General features: G+C 46.0%; 1 protein-coding gene across 1 annotated transcript in view; it reads left to right on the top strand.

Annotated features, from left to right (window-relative positions):
• The window catches only part of hdm (meiosis specific with OB domains hold'em), a 47,214-nt gene extending 33,679 nt beyond the window's left edge, over window positions 1–13,535 (top strand). Inside the window, exons 8-12 of the mRNA XM_075701008.1 lie at window positions 1,444–1,521; window positions 6,556–6,709; window positions 10,602–10,794; window positions 12,906–12,992; window positions 13,068–13,535. Of these exons, the coding sequence (XP_075557123.1) occupies window positions 1,444–1,521; window positions 6,556–6,709; window positions 10,602–10,794; window positions 12,906–12,992; window positions 13,068–13,178 (623 nt within the window). The 3' untranslated portion in view covers window positions 13,179–13,535. The remainder of the gene's footprint in view (window positions 1–1,443; window positions 1,522–6,555; window positions 6,710–10,601; window positions 10,795–12,905; window positions 12,993–13,067) is intronic.
• Window positions 13,536–21,752: the final 8,217 nt, after the last annotated feature.

The following is a 21,752-nucleotide window of genomic DNA, read 5'->3' as shown; positions in this document are numbered from 1 at the left end:
AATATGATTGTGAGGCACACCGTAGTGGCGGACTCCGGATTAATTTTGACCACCAGGAGAAGTGCACCCAATCCAAAGGACACTGACGTTTCTTGCATTTCACCCCCATCGAAACGCGGCCGGGATTCGATCCCGCGACCTCGAGCTTAGCAGCGCAATACCACAGCCGCTAAGCCACTGCGGCGGGTTTTCCTGGCTTGCCAAGCCTGCTCTAATGAAAAAACTCAGTGCCCTTCCGCTGTGTGAGTAAGGATGACAAGCGAAGCTGTGTAATTGCACCTCCGCCGCGGTTCGGCCCGGCATTGCACTGTCATCTTCGGCATCGGCGCAGGTATGGGGAGTGCTTAACGCCTGCTTCACCTCCGCGGCGGGTCGGCCCGGCATTGCACTATCTTCGGAATTTTGTGCCTACACACGGACACGATCCTGGGGGAACTAGCCCTTAACAGCTTCGCTGTAAGAGGTGGCTGTGTCATAAATGAAAGACCGGCTTGAAGTTTCCGCGCTAATAAGTGAACAGATAAACGCCCTGAAGAGTGTTAAACGAGTGTTTATAGGTGTGCACCTCTCGTCGCACCTTTCAAGCATACTTAAAATCAGGGTGTTTATACACACCCTTGTAAAGGGTGTTCGCTACCGTTGAGATCCGTTCTTGCAGTTATAAGCTTGATATATATACATACTGCCGACGACCAATGCAACGCTACTTATGAAATGAAGGCGCTCGATGACAAACAACAATTATATTCCCGAACATTTCTTGCACGCCTGTACATTTCGTAGCTTGCACGAGTGCTTTCTTTTTTCTCCAATAGCTATACTCCAGCTTACACGCTGCTTTACTGCAACATAATGCATCACCAATCGATGTGATATATGCATCCGGTATGTACGAGTCATCCCAGTGCCGTCGCGTACAGTAAATTTATGTTGCGTTTCTGGCCACTTACGACCATCTCTAGTATTACTGAAAGATTTGCTGGGCTTGGACAGCGAATCAATCAATCAATCAATCAATCAATCAATCAATCAATCAATCAATCAATCAATCAATCAATCAATCAATCAATCAATCAATCAATAGCTGCACGAGAACATCACGCAAAATAATTACCAATATATGAAAAGCACAATTTAGTTTCTAGAACGATTTACGGAATAAAGCGGCCAAGGCACGCGAACTACTTTGAAACCGGTGACGTCATGCTAACGTCATGGTACTGCGGTTCGGTGCGAAATTCAATGTGGGGAAAGTTGGTTCCTTTTATCGGCTGATAACCAACGTTCTTCTGTCCAATAAATGCAAATCGAATTCTGAAGAAACTCTTCACTTGAGAGAGTCGCGAACAGAACTGCAGACCTCTCCGGTGAAGTCAACTAATCCGTGTTGCACATTTCTTTTCTTCTTCTTCTTTCTTTTTTGCATTGCCTTGTATTTTCAAGATATGCCCGAAGCAATGGCACTTTTCGACTACATCCAGGGCGTCGATGTAGGCGATGACGCCGGCGAGGAACCCTACGGTGAGAACGTTTTTTTATCTATCGGCTTCCCTTCAGAGTTGCCTGAATTGTGTAAATTAGGCCAACGACGAAAAAATGTCTAATCTACAATTTTGGGAACAGTTTCTTAATTCTCGCTATCAACCTGGCTACGAAGGACTTATCAGTCTCCACAGCACTCGGTCTACACTCCTGGGAGCGAATGAATTCAAACTTGCCGAGGAATAAATAAATAACAAGGAGGACAAACTTCATGAGACGCACTGACAAAGTAATGTGCTTAGGCAGCTGTTTTAACAGAGATCAAGTTCATCTGTCAATCAAGTTCAGCTGTCAGCCTTGTTATTTGTTATATTAATCTTGTTTTCTCCGTTGTCTATGTCTTTTTTTTTCTAAGTAGTGCTGATAGCTTTGTGATCCCCGGCCCTAAAGAAAAATACCCTGCCACCTTTTTTTTTTCACTTAATAATAAATAAAACAAGTTTCAAGCATAGGCGTACCTAACGGGGGGGGCAAAGTATGTCATTTGCCTCCCCCCACACACACACTTTTGAAAGCGAGCACTTTCGGCTGCATACTGGAAAGTCCAACAAAACTACACCTGAAGCTAAATTTTCTTTCTTAATAGAGCGGCCGCATAAGTAACGCATTTCTGTACTACGCATCCCCTGCTTTGATAGCGAGAATCGTCTTTCGTGCCTTGTCGGGACGCCCCGTAGGGGAGGACACGTGGTATTCGTCATACACGCTAGCGTTGCGGAGGACGCCTGGCGCTGGGCAGTTCCCGCTGTTAGGATTGGGGGCTCAATCCCATCGCTCGTAACCAGTTGTCAAGATTGGAGTTCAGCATGAATTAAAAGGTAGCTGAAGGCCCATGCCGCCGTCCAACTTATCCACGCCGAGGACGTTGGTGAAGGGAAGGACTGCTTCTCATCGAGAACGAGGAATATGGGTTTATTTACAGTATTTACATATAGTTCATCAGTCTTGCATGACTGCGAGAGAAAGTACGTCAGTCTAACATGACTGCTTGAGAGAGTGTACTGAGCATCCCCACAACAGCGGTTTATAAACACTCGGTCCTCCCCCTATTCCGAGGTGGCGGATACGTTCGTCCAGCATCGTAAACACGCCGCCTCTCCGCGGGACGACTTACACACGCACGCACGCGCGCACACACACACACACACACACACACACACACACACACACAAACACAGGTTCATGGTCGGGAACCGACGTTGGAAGAACGGTGCGTGGGAAGGGGTCCCCGTCGACGTTCCCGCGGCGCTCGCGGCAGACCAGGGCGGCGGTGGCGAGTGCAGGCACAAAGCCTGCTTCGTCGAACTCGGCTCCAACGACGGAGAGCGGAGGACGCGCGTATTGTTCTCGGCACACAGTCGACTTAGTCACACCGTGGCTAGAGGTTTGCGGCGACGCTCCAGGAAAAGATGACGTTCTTAACACCGCCTTTACAAATATCAGCTTGCGCAACTTGCATCATGCCCATTTTTTGTGGGACCTCCATATCCGTATTCGAAAACAAAATCAGCTTGCTACCTTTAACCTTCGGACGAGGTGGAAGTTGCGATAAAGTATTATGATCAGCCGAGCCCAACGATTGGTGTGCCTTACGGCATGAAATCGTTAAATCATCAAACGCTGGATCTATTTAATTTTTGTCCAGAGATAGCCTGCATAGCGTTAGAGTCTGAGTATCTTATCACCATCAAGATATAGCCAAACTTTTTACAGGCATAATTATTAAATTTTCTTGTGTAATCATGACATATCGTAGTTATGCTCGTGAAAATGGCCTTGGCAGAACGTGCCGAGCCATTTGAATACCAATAGAACCATGAATTGAATTTTTTGCTAAGGGCATGTGTCACTTCTGACTGACGATTTCATTTTGAGGCTGTTTATAAATAAGAGCTGCACTATTACTTGTTGCCGAAAGGAGAAAGACTAGCAGATATTTCGTATCTTGAAAAAGTGACGACCACTTTTTGGCGACGTGTTCCAAAAATTTGCACTGTGTAGGTTGCTTATATGCTCTGAAAATCGTTCCTAAATGGTCGCTTTCTCCAAATTTTCTTGCGTTATACACGGCATTTAGTTGTTTTTCCCCGGTGTCCTCGGTAAAATATGTGGTGCACGGTGTTTATAATTATTTGAAGTACGAAGCAATGTTCTGAGTGACGAGCGATATGTGCTTATTCTGTGTGGGTTCGTTACAGCCGTTGTAGAAAGTTACTCATTGAAGTGCTTCAGGGTTTTATGCTGCCGGTAATCGAAATGTTTCCCAGACTCCTAGAACAACAGCACAATAAGAGATCGACGATTGAAATTCCGTTAAAATAGAGAGAACCTTAAACGCAATGCGTTGCGAAACTTTTACTTTCCTACTTAAAGGGACACTGAAGAGAAAAACGATTTCATCTGCATCAGAAAATTACCTTTCTACAACGCCAAAAACACCACTCTTACCACGATGAGACGCTTGGTAAGCCAGAAAAAGCGCAAGAACGAAAGACGGGTGGCGACGCCTCCTTGAAGTTCCCGCACCTGGTCGCTGTGACGTCATGGATTTTGATGGCATCTTCTAGGGCCTACTTAATTATGTAGCGGTACAGATTGACCACATCGTGTTCTATAGGAACCAAATATTAAACATGGCACGTTTTGGTAATCTTTACTCAGCCAACGTGGCCCAAATTCGAAAACATACTTTGGAATCCCTGACGTCACACTGACGTACCGGCGTCGAGGTTTCGGCGCGATATTCAAATACTGGTGCTTCGACCTTCATTTTCTTATCTAATAATCAAACTATTATTTTGAAATGACTGCCTGCAGAGTTCTCAAACAATGCTTTATTAGTCTAAACTGATTTATTGTTTCGCTTTAGTGTCCCTTAAAATGCAAGTGTTGCAGATAACTATCAAACTCCCGTTTTCTCATGTGTTTTCGTATATCATACGAAATTCGTAGTTTGTTTCTCCGGTGTTCTCGGTGAGTTAAACAAGGCACCTTGTTTATATCAGGGGAAAATTAGGGGCATGGTATGGCCAATGTGTAGGAATTGTTCCAAATGGCGGGGTTATTTTCCAGTAGAATATGTATGCAAGTGGTCCATAGCGCTATTTGCCATAGCGCTATAGCCTGTTTTGCGAGCGGTGTAAAACTTTGACGGCTGCGTTGGCATAGTTACAACTACTACTGAGGTCAAATTTTGCGAACATAAGGGGAACAATACACTAAGTTTATGTGCGATGTTAAATACGTTTTGATCAAATGCAGCATTAAAACATTGCAAGCAAGTGTTCGAAAGTATCACGCTGCTGTCAGCTAGGTTTCCAAATGTCCCAAGAGAACTCTGCGTTTCAGATATTTTATACTTTGAAGGAATACAGCATTTTAAGTGAAACATGTCGCTTAGCTTTAACGTTTCTAGCTTATCTAAATGTGTTACGAATAATTATTGAGCACTCATCTTTTTTTTCTTTTTTCTTTTTCATGCGTGATATAATACTTTCGCCTGGTGCCCTCACTGAACTAAAGGAGGTAGCTTCTTTATGTTTGGTGACTAAAAATGCGCTAACAGATGATGTGTAGGCGAAGGTCAAAACAAGTGGGTAATTGGGGCTTTCAAAAAAAAAATTACGTATGCAAGCACTCTAGAGTGTTATGAGCGTGTCTAACGAGCGGGGAAGAAATGAGCCCGCTGCCCTGGCAGAACTATAAAATTCACCAGGACTAAATTTAGCGAGAATTGGCGGTGCGCTATGAAAACTCTCTGCGCGAAGTTAAATGCGGTGGGATGAAAGATGGTTCTCGTAAAAAAAAAAAAAAAATCTTATTCAAGTGTTAGAGCGTGTGAAATGGCCACTATCAGCTACGCTTTCCAGTGTCTCGACATAGTTACAGGTTACAACAGGTTTATATTTGGGGGGGAAAGGGGAGGAGGGACATGGTAACTGCAATGTGCGATATTTTTACGGTCCATGTCCAATTAGAAGCGTTTCAAATAATTACTGAGCCGTCCTCTTTTTTTCCCTATTTTCAAGCGTCATAACACGTTCCCACTTGGTTTTAGCGATGTCCTCGGTAAACTAAACAAGACATTTCGTTTATATTTGCCGAAAATAAAGGGCGTCCTTATATGGGCAATATTTAGTAAAGTTCAAATAAAGCGGTCTAATTATAACATTCGCTGTAAATTACGCATGCAAGCGATCCGGAGCTTTATGAATGTGTTTTGCGAGCAAAAAAATTATTCCGTTGCCCTGGGAGAACAGCGAACTCAACCCATATCGAAACTAGCGGAACTACAGGGAGGTGGGAAGGGAGGGAGGGCACCACAGTAAATGTTATGGTAAAGTAACATGCGTGTTTGATGTGAATTAATTAATGGCTTTTTAAAAATTCACAACAGGAAGTGCTCCAAAGCATTACATACGGGTAAGTTTTCAAACGGAGTAGTAATATATATATATATATATATATATATATATATATATATATATATATATATATATATATATATATATATATATATATATATATATATATATATATATATATATATATGTATATATATAGAACTCTGACCCATCGTGAAGCCACTGCAGCGCAAGTGAAACAAACAAAAAGAACAGAGTACTGGACACTGCAGGCGCTCAAGTGTACCACGGGGTAGCACCAATTCGTGCCCGGTCCTATATTCGTCGTGTTTGTTTGAGTTACAAGAACTGCGTGGCTTTACCAAATATCAGCCAACTTGCACAAGAACAACACTAAAAAAAAAGTTCACACCCTTTGGGGCGTATCTTATCCTCAAACAATAATCTTCATCTGTGTAGCTTGAGTTTCCTTTCTTTGAAACTTTGTGTTCGGTATTTTCTCGTTAATAATGCTGTGGTACGCTTATAACACAAATGCCGTTCGAGACAAGAATGACGATTATTGCATGGGGACAAGACAAAAAAAAAATATGACCCAGAAGGTGCAAAGTTTCCTCAGAGTGAAGCTGCTCTGTAATGACCTTCGCAGTGGACACGACGGTGTACACGGCCAGCCAGGTGAACCGCGAAGTGGCCTCCAGGATGCAGAGCGGCAACATGACGCCCCTCAGCGGCGTCTTGTTCGCCTTCCTCAACCAGTTCGACCTTGACGGACCTGGCGCACGGCTGGTGGCGTCGCGGTGGTCAGTGATGTCGCGTACATGCCACCCCCCGAGTGCCCCTCGGGATTCCAGTTGAAGCGCTCTGTGCGACGTGTTCGACGCTCCGCAGTGCACCGCACGCAGTCACTGTCGGATCTCCGTGCTCGAATCACCGCAAGGCATTCCGAAGTTCCGTGGCCTCTAAGTGGCGCTCTACAGATGGGCCTATAATAAGTGGGCCTTTAAGTCGCGTCCATAGGTGGCCTGTAAATCCGGCGCGCGTAGCAGACTGAACGTGGGTATAGCGCGTGAAAATATCGCAGAAACCGTAGAGAAGTTGACGAGGTTAGAGGCATACATATATGCAGGCGATATATAGATAAGAGCCAGCCATACGTCCTCGGAAAGTGCGTGAAGTACCCTAGGAATGCTAATTAAGCGCATTGAAATTTGGGAAGATCTGCGACGAATTACGCGAGCAGACTAAACGGCTGAGGCGGCCTCTCTCGCTCTTCCCTCTGGACACGGTGCGCATTCTGGCGGCGCCGCTGTGAATTCCGCGCATACGGCGCCCACGCTGATATCAAGGAAGTTAAAACTCAAGAGGGGAAAATACCCAGTGGCCCCAATACCTAAGCTAGCGTTAAGGGGTCCCTTACCAGGCCACGTAAGACATTTTGGTTATACGCTGGAAGTTGCTAAGTGCCCTGTAAGGATTGTTCAAATTGAATTTTTCAAATTGGTTCATTAATAGCAGAGATAGAAAGAGTGCCGCGAACCCATGATTTCAGAGAGTGTGATTGTGAGGAAGAAGAGGTGCTATTTTCTGCAGCCCTTTAGGGAGCACGACTCAGCGCCCTGGGGAAGGGGACAAAGAAAGAAAGAAGAGAAGAGAGAGCAGGTCGAGGCGATTTACACGACAGCCCCGTGTCTTCCAGGAACGTAAGAGCGTCACCGCCAACAAGGACACTTTCTCCACTTGCCCCGTCTAGCCTCCGCAAGCGAAATTTCTTCCCTGCGTTTCCCCATACACCGGAGCCGGAGAATCGCATGACGAATACGCCACGGGCCCCGCCTTCTTTCTCTTTCCCTCTCGCGTTCCGGCATCAATGTTGCCGGATTCGAGACCCTCGTTATGTAAGAACGAGAAGAAAGGGGGTTAAACCGAGGAGCCCGATTGTTTGTGCGGGTTTATTGACCAGTTGCCTTCAGCCAGAAAGATCACGAACTCGTGACGCCTGCGGCAGAAAGGATGTTCCACATCCGCCGCCTAGGTTTGTGAGTGGTGGCGCTGGCTAACACTTCCAAGGTTAGTTCTAGTAGTAACACACAAATACCCAAGAAAGTGGATGGGGAAACCGCGCCGCGGTAGCTCAATCGGCTAGAGCATCGCACGCGTAATGGGAAGACGTGAGATCGCTCCCCACCTGCGGCAAGTTGTTCTTTTTTTTTCATCCAGTTTCAGTGCCAATAATTTATAATTTCTTTAATTCAATTAGTAAGCGCAAGTAATGTCCCCTATGTTTTCCGTGGTGTTTTTGTTTGTTGGTTTCTCATACGATACGAAGTAAGACAAGGGCACGCATACATCTCGTTTGTATGTTTTATTATTTCTTTCAATTCGTCTATCAAAGCAACAGATTAAACCAATAACCCGATATACGTTGCCTTGAATAGTTCTCGAAATCATGTGTCACTGTGAATGACGTCGCAACGCTGTTATGTGCGTATACGCGCACTTGTGCGTTTTTGACGTCGACTCTGTCTGGGAGCGCGACGCTCGCGAGGAGAACGGCGTTTGGCTTGAAAGCTCTTTTTACTTTTTACTAATTTTACTTTATGGTCCACAGTGCAACCAGGCGGCTTTAAAAAAGTAAAATTTGTTGAGTGTCAAACGGGCGTGGTTTATAGAATTCCGCTCTCCTGGAGGATGGTGTATATAGAGAGTTTAAAAATACGCGAATGCCACGTAGCTGGGCAGAACCAAGGTAATGTTGTTTGCCGTCGCTTGGAGATACTCAGATTATTTTTTTCCTCCTAGATAGTTACATACGTCCTAATTAATCAACTTCTCATATTATAGTTAGATCAAAAGTATAAATGAGAAAATTGTAGAACGAGATGAAACGCTCCCGATACAGCTTTCCGTTGCTCAATACGTGCTACATAAGAGTGCTTTCCCAAGCGTGAAAGAAGCCTGCGAATACAAGCGCCTCAAGCGGCCAGTCGCGCGGCAATTTTGCGTGCATTTAAGGGCTTCTTTCACGCTCGGAAAACCACTTTCATGTAACACGTATTGAGCAACGGAAAGCTGTATCGGGAGCGTTTCATGTCGCTCTACAATTTTCTCATTTACACGTTTCATCTAATTATAATATTTGGGGAGTTGATTAATTAATGAAGACTAATTATTTAATTAGGCGGTATGAAAGACAATCTGAGTATCCCCAAGCGCCGGCAAACAACGTTACCATTGTTCTGTCCAGGTATACGTGGCATTCGCATATCTTTAAACTCTGGCTAGAGTTAGCTGGGGCACCCTGCATGTCGGGCAAACCGGTCGCTGCCCAAATAACCGCTCGAGGAAACACTGCAACAACGCCAGAAACGGCGACAACGGGCATCTCGCCGCACACTGCAAGAAAACTGCACCTGCAATCTGGAATTTGATAGCTGCACAACCCGGAATCCTAATCAACGAGCGAGGCTTGATTATTATCGAGGCGAAGTGGATGTGTGATGAAATGGGAAAAACGCGTCTTCGACGTCGGTAGAAAAGGATGTCCAATGAGTGCAGCGCGCAAGTCACGTGCGCACAGGTGACGACCGGATTTTCGAATAAACAAGTTGAAAGTTTGGCTATGTGTGTCTCGTCCTTCGCCCGCGTCGTTTAAGCACATTTACATGATCGTGATGTGAGCCCAACTATGTGTATTCAACCACAAGCTCTGACGTTGTCAGCCGACTGACTTCATATATATTTTCGTAGATGTGTCTCCGTTGCGTCAAAAAAGAAAGTAAGGAGAAAGAATAAATGAAATCCCGATGCTTCACGTTCCAAAACTGCGACGTGTACGCCGTAGCGGAGGACTGTGGATTAACGTTGATCATCCGGTGTTTTAACGCGCACCTAATGCGTGGTGCACAGGCGTTTTTACATTTCGCCCTTATCGACATGCCGCCACAGCTGCCAGAATTTGAACCCACGACCTCGTGCTTAGCAGAGCCAACACGGCGGATCGTTGCGCGGAGGTCAGCCCTTGTGCGTCCAGTGTATTTGGGCATGTGCCACAGTCACTTGTTAATAGTTGCCGAGTAATTCTGTCGGAAACAATAAAGTGCACGTTAGCTTCGGCGAGAGTTCGTGACGGCCTGAAATATATATATATATATATATATATATATATATATATATATATATATATATATATATTATGCGTCGTAGGAAGCACACCCAGCGGGAAGCACCAACGGTATCAGCTGTGTTAGCAGCTGCCTAGTAAGTGTCTGAGTGAGTCTAAACCGCCGAAAGGATTCTTCGGTATTGTTAAACTGGCACGTTACCTTCAGCGAAGCTTCGTTCGTATGTCACGTCATCCGTACGGACCACCGGATTCTTCAGTGCAGCAGCCGCTATGCTTCATATCGTCAGAATATTGCTGTGAATATGCGGCCCTCGCTTCGCTTGCACAGAAATGTCGATCGCGTTTCCTTCGAAGCTTAAGCGATGCGAATGCCGGCTAAATTGCCTTTGAGTACGTAACATGAGTATTACTGTTGCTGACGGTCTTGTACGGACGAGACCATGCCGACCAAAAGGCAAGATTTCACTGTTCACGTAGAAGAAAGAGGGGAGAGTCGGCACCCCGCTCACGGCCTATAAAGCATTACACAGGCCGAATTTCACGCGTTTCTCCCATGTGGTCTCACGCAGCGGTCACTGCAACTTCCGACTGAGACCCGGCGAGCTCCTGTGCACGAACGGGACATGTCCCGTGGCCATGGGCCAGGCGGAACCGCAGTCTGCGGAAGAACTGGACATCCCAGTCATGTGGGCGGACCACACGGGATCAGTGGAACGGTCACGCCTGAGCGGACGCACGGCTGAGGGACTCCTCGGAATCACGGTGAGGATTGGACAACCCGCGATCGCGGCCAGAGTGGGCGGATTTCACGGCAGTTTCGCCACCCCACCGGCATACCGCAAGGCGCGCCGCTAGTAGTGGAAAGAGGGAAGAAGCGCGCATGCTGTGTTTGTACCGTGGAACGAGCTCTGCTAGCGCTCGAGATTAGAAGGCAGGAAGGTTGGAACAAAAAGATTACCCCTTAAATTCGCTGAAAAAATCCACCACTTGCATTGTCCTCGGCATTCCCGTCAATGTTGTGCGAGGGCTCACAGAGAGGTTCGTATATCTGTTATTACATTTAGTGATAACGACCTCTGGCCGATGGTCATATCGCATGTTCATAATACATGAAAATGCCGGTCATTTCCTCCATAACGAGCTAAAATTAATCTTCGCTAATCCTGCCGGACAGAACAACGCGCAGAAACGTGCGCGAGCTGTCTCCCCCAGGGATATATGCCATGCTTCGAGCATGTACGCAGTATTTATTTATTTATTCATATATCCTGAAGGCCCATTCGGGCATTACATGAAGGGGGGGGGGAGCCAGTTACAGTTACAAACGTGTAAAAAAGAACATTGGTAAGATCCAGGGACATAAGTACATACAGAAAGAATAACATACGCAAGTAAGCACTCAACACAGAAATAATCACACATTTAGGAAAACCTTCAACTTGTTAACAAAGACATCATGGTTAATGGCAGATACAATGTCCCTCGGTAGTTTGTTCCAATGATATATTGCCAAAAGTAATGGTGAATGACGGCACAGATTAGTGCGAGCAAAAAGGGGTCGCACTTTAAATGGGTGATCAAACCGCTGAAATATACTATGAGCTGCATTGATGTAAGATTCGCGGAACGGGGATCTACTATGATAAAGCGCGTGAAAATGTGATAACAATGTTATTAGTCGGCGGTTTTGAAGAGAGGACAATGAAAGTGATTCCTTCTTATACGTAACACTGTCGTTTCGCGAGTATTTTTTTTTTTGTGTGTGTGTGATATATCTTGCAGCTTTATTTTGTATTGCTTCGAGCTGATCGATCTGAAAGGTTTGATGCGAATTCCAAATAATGGATGCGTACTCTACCTTTGAACGAACAAGCGTGGTGTATGCTAATAACTTAGTAGCAGAGTTCGCCAAGTATAAGTTACGTTTAATGAAGCCGAGTGTTTTGGAAGCCTTACTGGTTATGGTATAAATGTGCTCGTTCCAAGACAAATCAGAGGATAAATGAACTCCGAGATATTTAAATGTGGATACTTTCTCAACAGGGATTCCCTGAATCGTGTAGTAGCTCAATTCTGGATTATGTGTTATCGTGAACGTCATGGCCTTAGTTTTAGAAATGTCAATTTCCATTTGCCACTGGCAACACCCAAAATGCGAGTTTGTAGAGGTCTACCTGTAATGAGTTCTCCTCTTCGGCGTTACATATTCGCCTGTAGATGATACAGTCGTCTGCAAATAACCTTATAGTAGAAGATAAAGTGTTTCCTATGTCGTTAATATAGATCAGAAATAATATTGAACCCAGGACCAAACCCTGCGGTACACCGGATTTTACATGCGAAAGTGAAGATGAGTACCCATTCACGTAGCCTGTTTGACTTCGGTTGATTAAAAAAATTAGCTATCCAATTTGTAATCTTACTGTTTATGTTAAGATTCGATAGCTTCATTAATAAGCGGTATGTGTAATAAGCGGTATAAGTATGTGTAGGCATTCTTAGTTGCGCTACCAAGAAGCGTATGTTTTTTGAAATTCGATACTGCTGATGAGCCACGCCATCGATGGCAAGAGTTAGGTCCCACCCAGGAGGAGGGCTTTGTCGAGTTGCCCTCCATGAGCGGTTTCGCTAGCTTATGGCCGATAAGTTCCCAAGCCACCACTGCAATTTCTGCCGGCGGAGGGCCCTTTTTATTTAAATGCGCATCTAGGCCGAATGGCAGGCGACGCACCCACAAAAGAATACGACCTTTCGCATTGCGAAACGCGCTGCCTTCTCCGGCGTTGTTGTTGTCCTGACTGGGTGAATCAGGCGGACGTGAACTTTTTCTGTTTCGTCTCCCTTTTCGTGTGTCCCGTTGTGTGCTTGCGAAGGTGGAGGAGTTCAAGGGCCTATCCGAAAACGACCTCACCGCGCTCAAGTGGAACTTCTTGCTCGAGAGATTCAAGGTCCAATTCAAGGTACAGAATGCACACAAACCGCCACGTCTACTATGTTTTATCAAAACAAACACGTCGTGTGCCTTATTCTTGCAGGTGAACTTTGCCGCAGGCTCTTCCAACAGGGACCCCGTCGTCAGGGTGGTCAGCGCCAGCCCTGCCAGACCGCAGGAGTTCTTGAAGAAAGTGTTCAACGTGCGAGTGTGAATTAGTGTGCAACTCACACTCGTCTTTGCTTCACGAACATTTGCGATGTTGGCGTTCTGGCACAAGTGTGTATAGTCGCCGGGTGCGAGTCGAATAAACTGGCACTTAGACATGGCGCACGCGGCGTTGTTTGACTGAGTTCCATGTTTCAAATTCGCACACGTGCTACGAAGGATGCCGCAGTGGATAACTATAGGGCAACGGGTTAGCTGCGGCCATCGTGCGTTCTTTAGCATACGCCGAGAACACAACACGTGCACTTGCGTGATCCGCCGCAGCCACGCGTTCTCGTGCTCAGAGCAAAAATCCAACGATCTTTCGTTGCCGATAACTAAGGTCTGCGCCAGATATCTGGCGTACGTGTTAACATAGCAGAAATATTTTGTGGAATACTCTGACAGCGGAAGGTGTGAACGAAGTCATCACGAAACTGCCAAATGAAATATACGCTGAGAGTAAAGTTCACATTCCGCGGCAAGGCTTAAGTGTGGAGAGCACAGAAGATGTTAACGAAAGGCTGCAACAGAGCTGTCCATTGTCACTACTTCATTTTATCGGCCGTAGTAAAAGGGGAGTGGAAAGGGAACTAAACTGAGCAGCCACAGGGTTTAACCTTTGGCAAAAACAGAATGGAGTATTGGTAGAGCAACCAATATATAACGCTGAATGTATGCAGACGATTTGTAGTTAGCAGATATATCCACAGATGTGTTCAACGGCTTACTAATATCAGTGGGCGACAACGGAGTGAGAAGTTTGGAGTTACGCTTATAGTTCAAAAACGGCGTCTTAGGGTTTTCAGTGGCAATTGTGCAGGTCCGAGAGAGAGGCTCAATAGAGCATTTTGCCAATTACCGAAAGTAGTAGTTCTAAAATTCCGAAATTACCTAAGCGTTCCAAAGTTCTCGAACCGTAATTCCGTTCTTTGGAAGTGCAGCCGTATAGTAGAATTTCCAGGCAAGAGGAGGAACAGCCAGGAGCACTGAGGTTTGCCGTAGCTGATTTGGCTGCGTATATATGCGTGCTCTTGAAGGTGGATCCCAACGGCAGTTGCACGATCGAACAAAGTTGAAGTGGAACTTATCATTTCCGGAGGAGCGCTGTGCATTTCCTGGCATGGGCTCCCGAGCACGTTCACGCAAGAACACATTGCCGCGCAATGAAATTTCGTTTACGTGAACTGGACACGAGTGAATCACGTTAGCAGGTCACTCCGGTCACTGACGTCACCGCTTTTAGGACCGCCCTCGGTAAAGCATCGCCAGCAGCTGTCAGCACCGCAGCAATACAAACTCGTAGCTGGCTTTCCACGTGGAGACGGTAAAATGTGACCGGAGAAACGACAATTACAGATTACTGGCAACAACAACAAAAGAAAAAGAAAAAAATGACGCTCTCCCGTAATCGAGAGTAATCGTAATCGAAAGCATGAAATGGCTACCAGCAAAGCAGGTTGGTTGGAGATGATACTACAGCCCCAATCTTAAAACGGGCGTAGTGCATGCTCGCAACGGCGCACCCCGCCGCATCGCACCGCACTACGCCACACTGTGCACTGGTCCACGTGGACGCAGTGGTTTCCTGTCGCAGACCGGACCTCGTTGCAAGCGTATCGTCTCGGTCAAACGGCCATTCGCGCCGCGGAACTCGCGGACCGCTGGCGTTGAAAAGAGCACTCGGCGCCAGAGGACGACAGTCCAGTGCCCTGTATCTGCCTTTTCAACGTTGCCGTCGGAGATGAGAAATAAAGCTTCAGCGCACTACAAGTTACAGCTTGAGTGATATTGTGAACAAACATTAGCAAGAACTCGGAAGCAATATATTTTTTTTTTGTAACTTGTTTGGGCAGTAACTAGCGTATGTAATGCGGTTGGGGGCCAGAGACGACATTTTTAAGTTTTTGACTGGTTTCCCGGATGATATCGTTTTGCTCTCGCAACGATGCTCTCGTTTCGTTCTCGTCCCATTCTCGTTTTGAGTGCCCGGATAACGGCTCTGGATTTTGGCTCAAGGTCACTTGAAGTTCGCCGACAACGGGAGTTAAAAGCATTTCATGCTTAAAACTTGCAATAAGGTTGTTGTACAGTCCGCTGGTGTATATAAGCAAGGTATATTTCATAATCACGAATAGTTGCGTTCTAACGCAAATCCTTCGCGACGTCCCCGACGCGCGCTGCGCTGCAAGCATCACGGCGTCGGCTCCGTGACCGCCATGGTAGCCGTACTTTCGAGAAAGCTGACCTCCAGCGTGACGTGAGAAACAAAAATAACGGATTGCTGCCTAAAAAATTATGCGGATCCCACGCACTGTGGAAATCAACGTAAGCGAACCTTTCTGTGATGTATGCTTTGACTGACAGCGGTTATGTTGGCGGCGAATGTTTACTTTCAACGTTTAGTCCATTACGAGAGTGATGAGTAGGCGTTCAACGCTACCTTGCGTGTGCCCCCTGCTGTTTGTCTGCGTAGTACACGGAACACACAGCGAGACGTGTTTGCTTGAGCCGTTGTTGTGCGTCATTGTTCACAACCTCTGAGAGGGTCGAACATCGTCTCACATGGCACATCGCATCGTGGCAGAAGTGTCAACTTTGAATTGGATTATGGAGCTGTACGTGCCAAAACCACAATCGGATAATGAGGCAGCCAGAGTGGCGAACTGCGGATTAATACTGACCGCTCCTCTGGTGCTTTGACTTGCAGCTACATCTAAGTACAGAAGCGCTTTTGTATTTCTTCTCCTTCGAAATGTGGCTGGCGCGGTCACGACCGAACCCGCGAACTCGAGCATAGCCGCAAAGCTGCGTACCGCGGAGGACACGGAAGCGTTGATTTGACGTGCGATCGCTTCCACATACGGGGTGTTCAAAATTAAGCTTTATGGTTTTCTTAAAATTAGGCACTGGGACGCACGCGAAGACCACCTGTGCAAATAAGTTGTGTGGCCAGGGGGACACAAAGTGAGATGACAATTATGGCTGTCAGGAGCCCAATCAACTAAAATGGAATAATTAAGTTGACTGCAGTAAGGGGTATGTTTGTATTGAAAAGTTAGAGGCAGCCGCGTTTCCCCGCAGTTTCACTTGGAAGTATTATCCTGGCGTGTCTGATCGAAGAAAGGGGGTTAACCAAGGGGACCGATTTTTATTAATCATATCATAAGAAGCCAACAAACAGACACGAAAGACAATAAAGGGAAAATTACTTGTAATTACTAATTGAAATAAAGAAATTATAAATGAATGAAATTGAAAGTGGAGTAACAAACAACTTGCCGCAGGTAGGGAACGATTCCACGTCTTCGCATTACGCGTGCGATGCTCTACAAATTGAGCTACCGCGGCGCCTCTTTCTGTCCACTTTCTGGGGTGTTTATCTGTTACTACTAGAACTATTAACCTTAGGAGTGTTAGCCAGCGCCACTAGTAGTAAAACACAAGTGCCCCAGAAAGTGGATGGGACGACGGCGCCGCGATAGCTCAATTGGTATGGAGCACCGCACGTGTAATGCAATGACGTGGGATCGTTCCCCACCTGCGGCAAGTTGTTAATTCGTCCGCTCTCAATTTCATTAATTTATAATTTCTTTATTTCAATTAGTAAGTGCAAGTAGTTTCTCCTGTATTGTTCCTGGTGTCTCTGTTTGTTGGCTTCTTACGATATGATTAATAAAAATCGGGCCCCTCGGTTAACGCCCTTTCTTCGTTCAGACACGATAGGAGAATTCTTCCAAGTGAAACTGCTGATAAACGCGGCTGCCTCTAACTTTTCAATACAAACATACCCACTTACTGCAGTCAACAAAAAGTTATTTATTCAATTTTAGTTGATTGGGCTGCTGACAGCGATAATTATCATCTCGCTTTGTGCCCCCCTGGCCGCATAACTAATTTGCACAGGTGGTCTTCGCGTGCCTCCCAGTGCCTAATATTAAGAAAACCATAAAGCTTAATTTTGAACACCCCGTATGGTGTCTCCTAGACCCTACGGTGATTTAATGCGGCTCTGCGTCTGCACGCCGTGCGTCATTTGTCCGCTTGGTAAATTTGCATGCCGTTTATTTTTCACAAATAGCAGAAACGTACCGTACGGTATCTTCAGTTTCAGTTCAACCGCTGTCGCGTCTATAGTAGTAGCGTTTGCTTGCCTTCTAACGTCATTACACTCCTAAGTTATCCTATCTGCAGCTATAGTGTGTAACTCGTACTCTATGCATTTTCTGACGCGATTTACTCTTAAGCGTTCATTTACTTCAATAAGGCACTTGCGCTCGACGGAGGGTCTCCAAGAACGAGGACGCGTGTACTTGGCGCACACGCGCATTCGCGGGTGACGTACGCGGCGACTGTGGTGGTTACGTCGGCCGCAGCTCAGCTGCACATCGCAGGGTGGGTGAGTGGAGGCGGGATTTTCTTTCTTTTCTTTTTACAGGTCAGGGAATTGTGGAATGTGAAAGAGCACGCAGGGGGCGGAGAGGAAACTAGCGACAAAAATGTTTTATTGCCAGTCAAGGTAGTCAGCGCGAGCATAGTTCACTGTTGTCCTTTTTTGTCTTCGTCATATGTACTACATGTATTTAACAATTTTCTGCCTTTTTGTTTTTGTTCATTTCCTAGGTCTGAATGAACTGTTATCAATCTGCGCTTTGTTTTGTTTATACAGGGCGTTTCACTTAACTCGGGTCACATTTTAAATATATGCAAATGCTACGTAGCTGGACAGAACCAAGGTACTGTTGTTTGCCGTCGCTTGGAGACACTCGAACTTCTATTTTTGCATTCCGCGTAATTACATAATTAGTCTTCATTCATTAATCAACTTCTCCAATATTATAATTAGAGGAAAAGTGTCAATGGGAAAATTGTACAGCAACATGAAAAACTCCCGGCACAGCTTTCTGTTGCGCAGTACGTGCTACATAAAAGTGTTTTTTCGAGCGTTAAAGAAGCCCACGAATGCACGTAATGTGCCTCGAGCGGTCAGTCGCGCGGCAATATTGTGTGTATTCTAGTGTACAAGGAGTTATGCTATGTCAAAGTGCAACCATTTAGTTCGCTTATAATTCCACTTCGGCTAACAGTTTGTCACCCAAACCCCAGACACAGATGACTCTGTCCTTCGGGCCGCCGTGTCCCATAGTCGCAGTCGCAAAGCGCACGCAAGAAAGTGCAATGGACTTGGGAAAAAAAGGAAGAGCACTCCTTGTGGTGTTTTTATATTTCTGCGTTCGAGTTTTCCCTCTGTTTGCGCTTCGCGATTTGAAGATGTCGTGTTTCAAGCTGATGACCTCCTCCGAGACGTTGTAAGCTGCGCCTTCCAAACACCCGCCTTCCCTTCCTATCGCTCGGGGGTGCTAATCTGAAGCCGCCCCTTCGTGAAGGTCGCAGCACCATTGTTTGACAGAAGTCGATACCCTCTCGCTGGCCACTTTCCGCAGGGAGTTTGCTACTGGGTTCAGTCACGTCGGATTAGCGCGAGCGACTTTCCCTCCCGCAAGCTATGCAGCAGCGTATCTGATTGCCAGATCCTGCTTCGCGCGCACCTGCAGTCAGTCCAAAAGGTGAGTGTTCAAACATAGACGTGTACTAGAGCGTTTCGGGCGAGTGCCTTGCGTGCGCAAGAACCCTTTGCATAAACGAGAATTCACAACGCCTGTAAGGTGGCAGCCATATTTTGCCGGAGAGTGCGGGAACGAAATGCCAGGACAGCGCCCAACCGCATGCACGCAAATCGCCAGTGTTCGCCCGTAATGGATTTGTCGTCAGCCGACCCGTCATAAAATCCATGCACAGGCCATGCCGAGAGATACGGTGGTGACAGGGATCGAGATTAAGTATACGCCTTAACTGAAGAGGTACGATAATAATAATAATAATAATAATAATAATAATAATAATAATAATAATAATAATAATAATAATAATAATAATAATAATAATAATAATAATAATTTGTTCATACGCATCCAAAAGCAAAGCAAGGAAACGGGTCTAAGTCTATGAAGACTTGTGCGACTAGGCCCGCCAGAGTCAGTACAGTGATGTGATTATATGTTTACATAAAAAAACCTTTTTTTTAAACAACTTTCGGACGAATAGTTGGTAGTATTGCCTACTAAATTACCACTTCATGCGTCAGCGCCAGAGGAGATAACTCCGACATAAACATGGGTAGCGTTTCTGAAACCGCAGAGTCAAAATTGTTGGCTTCGTTATTGGTCACAATCAGATAGTCGCCTACGAATCTAAACACAGCGACAACATCCTATACAAATGCCGCTTTTTGTCGCGCAATGTTTCCCACGAAGTGCTTGAAGGTAACTCCAAAGATTTTTAGACTTAGGGTTGTCTTTCTCGTCAAGAGACGTGTGCTGGAGGCACGAACCTAGAGGCAATGAGTCCGTACTTCCGTTTATTTATGCCAATTTGAAATTGGTAACTATAAAAAGCAACAAAATCCCAATAAAGAAAGGCGTCAGGCAGGGAGATACGATCTCTCCAATGCTATTCACAGCGTGCTTACAGGAGGTATTCAGAGACCTGGATTGGGAAGAATTGGGGACAAGAGTTAATGGAGAATACCTTAGTAACTTGCGAGTCGCTAATATAGAGTTTTAGAATTGGGGGCGCAAGGCACTGGGCCCCCAAACCGCGTTGCGTCGGTTGCTCTTGGGTTTAGATGAGCAGCAGAGTTTGAGGATTGGGTCGAACGCAGACAGCGTTGGGTTGAGCGCTCGGGGCGCCGCAGTGTGGAAAATAGACAGGTGCTTGAAAGCAAAAAAAAAAAAAAAGGAACCTTTTTTCTTACAAGTGAAAGCGAACAGAATGCATTTTTGAGCAAAAAGAGCGAACAATGTAAGAAACGTAATCACTGTGTTAGTACCGGTTAGTATTACAAATTAAGTGTGCGATTCTAAGCCAAGCAAAGCCAATCGAAGCGAAGTGCTCTTAGTTGGTGTTTTCTTGTGTCGCGCTGCGAAAAAACTGAGTTCACACGCGTGAAATGGCGAAAATCAGTTGAAGTAAATAAAGTTTGCTCTGCGACCATCTGCTGTACGTCATCACTGTCACCCGCGAGGGCGGCCCAAGACGGCTTGGGGGCCCACGCTAGTTTTCGATTCTTGGGTCTTGGGTTAACGCGAACGCAAGAACCCAAGACTGGCTTGGGTTCTGCGCATGCGCACTTGTGGCGCGCAATTTTCTTGGGTACCCAAGCCGCTTGGGCCCCCAATTCTAAAACTCTCTATTGATACAGCCTTGCTTAGTAACTGAGGGGCCCAACTGCAATGCATGCTGACTGACCTGGAGAGGCAAAGCAGAAGAGTGGGTCTAAAAATTAATCTGCAGAAAACTAAAATAATGTTTAACAGTCTCGAAAGAGAACAGCAGTTTACGATAAGTAGCGAGGCACTGGAAGTGGTAAGGGATCACATCTACTTAGGGCAGGTAGTGACCACGGATCCGGATCATGAGACTCAAATAATCAAAGAATAAGAATGGGCTGGGGTGCGTACGGCAGGCATTCTCAGATCATGAACTGCAGGTTGCCATTATCCCTCAAGAGAAAAGTGTATAACAGCTGTGTCTTACCAGTACTCACGTACGGGGTAGAAACATGGAGGCTTACGAAAAGGGTTCTACTTAAATTGAGGTCGACGCAACGAGCTATGGAAAGAAGAATGATGGGTGTAACGTTAAGGGTTAAGAAAAGAGCGGATTGGGTGAGGGAACAAACGCGAGTTAATGACATCTTAGTTGAAATCAAGGGAAAGAAATAGGCATGGGCAGGACATGTAATGAGGAGGGAAGATAAAGGATGGTCATTAAGGGTTACGAACTGGATTCCAAGGGAAGGGAAACATAGTAGGGGGCGGCAGAAAGTCAGGTGGGCGGATGAGATTAAGAAGTTTGCAGGGACGACATGGCCACAATTAGTACATGACCGGGGTAGTTAGAGAAGTATGGGAGAGGCCTTTGCCCTGCAATGAGCGTAACTAGGCTGATGATGATAATGATGATGATGATGAAATTGGTAAAATGCGCTGTGATAAGTTCGTGTTTGCAAAATTCGCAGATGAGTTCTTGTCAGCATAAGTTTGAAACAAGCTTGTGGGCCCAGGCAAAACTTCTGTGACTCGGGCTATCCTGCGAGCTTGTTGACAGCCGTAGCTGAAAATGTGAACAGGAAGTGTAGGGCAAACTCCAGTGAGCGGACCAACAATATACTAAAGGAAACAAAGTGGCCGTGGTTCCGTACATGTACACCATTTCGCATAATGTGCGAAGGATAGCGAGAAAGTCCGTCGTGGACGTAGTTTTTTCCGCTCCCGAACGGTTGCAAGGGCTTTGCAAAAAGGTTAATGCGGACTGGAGAGAGAAGCTCGATTGTGCCGTAAAGCATCGTGGAAAACACGTGCATTGCACTCAAGGCGTTGTTTATTTTGTACCTTTATAACGTAAGTGCGTTTACATAGGTCAGACAGGCCGGGGCCTTAATCAGATACTTAAAGAACACCAGCGCAACGTAGAAAAAGCGGCGTCAGGCCCCATATAGTAATCCACTGCCGGAATCGAG

This window comes from Dermacentor variabilis, chromosome 8 (genome assembly GCF_050947875.1).
Source record: "Dermacentor variabilis isolate Ectoservices chromosome 8, ASM5094787v1, whole genome shotgun sequence".
NCBI classification, from domain to species: domain Eukaryota; kingdom Metazoa; phylum Arthropoda; class Arachnida; order Ixodida; family Ixodidae; genus Dermacentor; species Dermacentor variabilis.
This window is presented reverse-complemented; position numbering and strand designations above follow the sequence as displayed.